Genomic DNA, 3621 nt, shown 5'->3' on the forward strand with positions numbered 1-3621 from the left:
AAAAAAAAAAAAATCAAGTTCTCAGTTTCCTATCATACAAAAAAGTTCATTAAAAAGTTAATTTAAGATGGTGAAGAGGCCTAAATATAACCACAGACAAGGAAACTGAGGCTAAGAGAAGTTAAGCGACTTGTTCAGGGTGGCAGAATTTGGAGGGAGTCCGGGCCTGTCTGTCCCCACAGCCTGGGTTCCTGACCTCTCCTACGGAGGGGCTGGGTCCAGACACTGCACTTAGAGCCAGTGCCCCCTGTGTGGCTGTGGCTGTAACCCCCTGAGAATTTCCTTTTGTTTTTATATGGAATGCTCGGTAAATCTGCGTGTTATCCTTATGCTGGGACCACGCTAATCTCTGTATCATTCCAATTTTTTTTAGCATATGTGCTATAGAAGCAAACACCCTCTTAGAATTTAGAAAAGGTAGTAACTATTGTTCTTTATTAATTACATTCATTTGTTACTGTCATTATTGGTACCAGACCTGCCAGTATGGGTCCATCCAGGCCCTCTGCAGCTGGCGGAGGAGCTGTCACCAGCTCACCATGGCGCTCAGGCAGCCTGGACTCACTCAGGCTGAGTCCTCGCCAAGCACCGCTGGCTTCTCCGCCTCCCGCAAGGGCCACGCAAGGGCCGGGATCACCCACCACCTCCTGCTCCCTCCCTCCCTCCCTCCACACCCGCTCACCTGAGGGTCCGGCACAGCACTTTCCCCTCCTTCACCAGCTGCAGGGCCTCCTCGTAGGCAGCAGCGGGTCTGGAGAGTGGGATCGGGTAATCTCTGGTCTGCAGGGACTCAAAGAGCTGGGGGAGGGTACAGAGAAAGAGACCGGGGAGCCCGTGTGAGCAGCACACCACAGCGTGAGCGCACCTGCCCGCTGGTTGGCCACAGCGGCCACCCCAGGTGCCTGCCCACTGCTAACCTCCCTGAGGGGATGTCAGAGGAAACACTGGCCAGGAGCCCCCAGTTCGAGCCCAGCTCTGGCCCTCAGCATCCCCATCTCCAGGGGTCCTTCCCAAAAAGGCCATCTAAAGGACACAAGCGCACATCCTCTGGTCCCAGGGAAGGACACAGTGCCTGATCCATGTGCCCATGGCAGGAGACTGAGGCCAATCAATGGGCACAGCGGTCTGGAGAAGTGAGAGGCCAGCATAGGCTGGAGCCCTTCGGGGCAGAACCCCTGCTCTCACCCACAGGACAATGGCCCCTGACTTCTCAGCACCCCCCATCCCCAACAGCTTCGAAGAGGCCCGTGAGAGCGTCCAAATTCTGCTCCTGTCGGAGAAAATGCCTCCAGTTTCCCATGACCCAGTGCTGGCCCCGTGGGCCTGCAGAGGAGGCCCAGCCTTCACCCCACCCCAGGCTTGGTCCCGACCCCCAGTCACCTCGGTGGCAGAGAAGAAGGAATCCTCTGAGGTCAGGCTGTCCTCATCGTCTGCCCGCAGCCGCAGCGAGCCCTCGGTCAGGGGCAGCATGAGGGTCCTCTCTGGGAAGAGCCGCAAGAGAGAGCAGGCTGAGACTCCCAGCACAGTGCTCGGCTGGAATCCTGGTACACAAAGCCCTCCATCAGGCCCAGGGGAGGCATCATCCAGGGCCTGTGATTCCCACGCTCAGTGGCAAAGCTCTGACATGCCAAGCGCTTCTGCATGAGGACACTGGACTCCTCGCCTCAGTGAGTGGCCTCCTTCAATACCCACGACATCCTCGGAGGTCATCAGCCTCAGGTGTGAGCCCTCGGCTGGTGAGCAGCTCTGCCAAGCTCACAGGTTGCACCGCTGGACCTGAGACCCGAAGGCCCCCAAGCTCTGCAGGGGGAGGACCTTGTACTGTGTGGCCCCGGGGAAATCGCCTCTCTCCTCTGACAAGCTGAAACTCAGCCATTGATACCAAGGGCTCAAGAGAGTCCACAGCCACTAACCTGGAGTTCCCCTCCCTGCTCGCCCAAGGGCTGAGGGGTGTGGACCTCCAAGGGTGCTCAGGAAAGGATTGTCAAGCAAGTAAGCAAAGGCCACAGACCTGCAGCGGGCCACCCTAAAGGTCCCCCCAGCCCTTTCTGCCACGTATCGAGGCCACAGGAGGCAGATTCCTCCAACAGAGAAGCCACGCCCAGAGCACGTGGGGAGAAGCCAGGGCAGGGAGCGTGGCTCAGCCGACCCACTCCGGTTCTGTGTCCCCACTGGCAGAGCCAGGGAGCCAGACCCTCAGGAGTCTGAGGGGCCCACAGGGCTGAGTGCACAGGGAGGGGCCAAGGTGTCATTCACCGCAGGGGTCTGAAGAGGACAGTGGCTGTTTGGCAGAACAACTGGGTTCCCCCTCAGCATGTCACATCATTTCACCTCAACGCACCCAACAACGGAACTTCTGTCCTTGGCCATTGGCCTGCTCAGAGTGAACCTCCCGTGAGTCACCCCATCCACCCACCCAGTTTGAGCCACGGGAAAGGACTCAAAGCAGAGGCCTGGGACAGCCATCAGGGAGATGCTGCCACACGAACCCCAAGGCCGCACCCAAGGGCATGGAGCCAGGTGCACTCGCTGGGGACTCCCGGGGCCTCACCTCAGCTCTACTCCAGCCTGCCATGGAGAAGGGAACACCTCAGTTTCCCCATCTGTGCCATAAGGTGCTGGATCACGTGAGGTCGGAGAGCCCTGGGGATTCTAATTCATCGGATGCACTGAGAGAACCACGCCCCGGTTCTCGCACCTTCTCCTCACCTCCATCCCTGCCACCCTCCACGCCCACCCCGCCTGCGCTGGGCCCAGCTCACCAAGGTCTAGCAGCATGCTGTCCGCGGGGAAGGTGGAGCCGAACTCCTCCTGCAGGTGATAGGCGCGGTGCAGCAGGGACTCCAGCTTCTCTGCAAACTCCTTCCGCTGTGACTCTGGCTGCCGTAAAAACAAGGACCCTCAACCCAGACCCTCAAAGCTCCCAATGAAAACGGCCCCTTCCCTCACCCCCAGGTCCCTGGGGAAAGAGGAGGAGCTCTAGGACCCAGCAGCTAAGCACACAGGCTCCAGATCATCACTGCTCGATGGAGGAGCCAACAGCCACGTGTGGCAGCTGAGCACTGGAAACCTGGACAGTCCCAGAATGTAAACGCACAACAGATTTCAAACACAGTACCAAAAAGCACAGACCGTCCCAGGAATCTTTTCTGTTGATTACATGCTGAAATGATCACATATTGGATATACCAGGTTCCATAAAGTACACATGACCCTTAAAAATTGTGGACTTAGGTTGCTGGGCACGGTGGCTCACGCCTGTAATCCCAGCACTTTGGGAGGCCGAGGTGGGCGGATCACAAGGTCAGGAGTTTGAGACCAGCCTGACCACCACGTTGAAACCCCGTCTCTACTAAAAATACAAAAATTAGCCGGGCATGGTGGCACACGCCTATAATCCCAGCTATTCAGGAGGCTGACGCAGGAGAATCGCTTGAACTTGGCAGGCAGAGGTTGCAGCGAGCAGTGAGCTGAGATCGCACCGTTGCACTCTAGCCTGGGCAACAGCACGAGATTCTGTCTCAAAAAAAAAAAAAAGAAAGAAAGAAAATTGTGGACTTAGGGTAACTTACTCCCCCTATGCCCACATGTTGCAAATCTACATAAAAACTTTTTTTTTTT

General features: G+C 57.1%; 1 protein-coding gene across 1 annotated transcript in view; it reads right to left on the minus strand.

Moving 5' to 3' along the window:
* The window catches only part of FAM73B (family with sequence similarity 73, member B), a 46015-nt gene that overhangs the window by 11051 nt on the left and 31343 nt on the right, over window positions 1-3621 (minus strand). The window contains exons 7-9 of the mRNA XM_011971195.1: window positions 2763-2880; window positions 1381-1481; window positions 683-798 (exon numbers count right to left, since the gene is read on the minus strand). Coding sequence (XP_011826585.1) covers window positions 683-798; window positions 1381-1481; window positions 2763-2880 — 335 coding nt within the window. The remainder of the gene's footprint in view (window positions 1-682; window positions 799-1380; window positions 1482-2762; window positions 2881-3621) is intronic.

Source organism: Mandrillus leucophaeus, unplaced genomic scaffold (assembly GCF_000951045.1).
Source record: "Mandrillus leucophaeus isolate KB7577 unplaced genomic scaffold, Mleu.le_1.0 Scaffold99, whole genome shotgun sequence".
Classification (NCBI taxonomy): Eukaryota; Metazoa; Chordata; class Mammalia; order Primates; family Cercopithecidae; genus Mandrillus; species Mandrillus leucophaeus.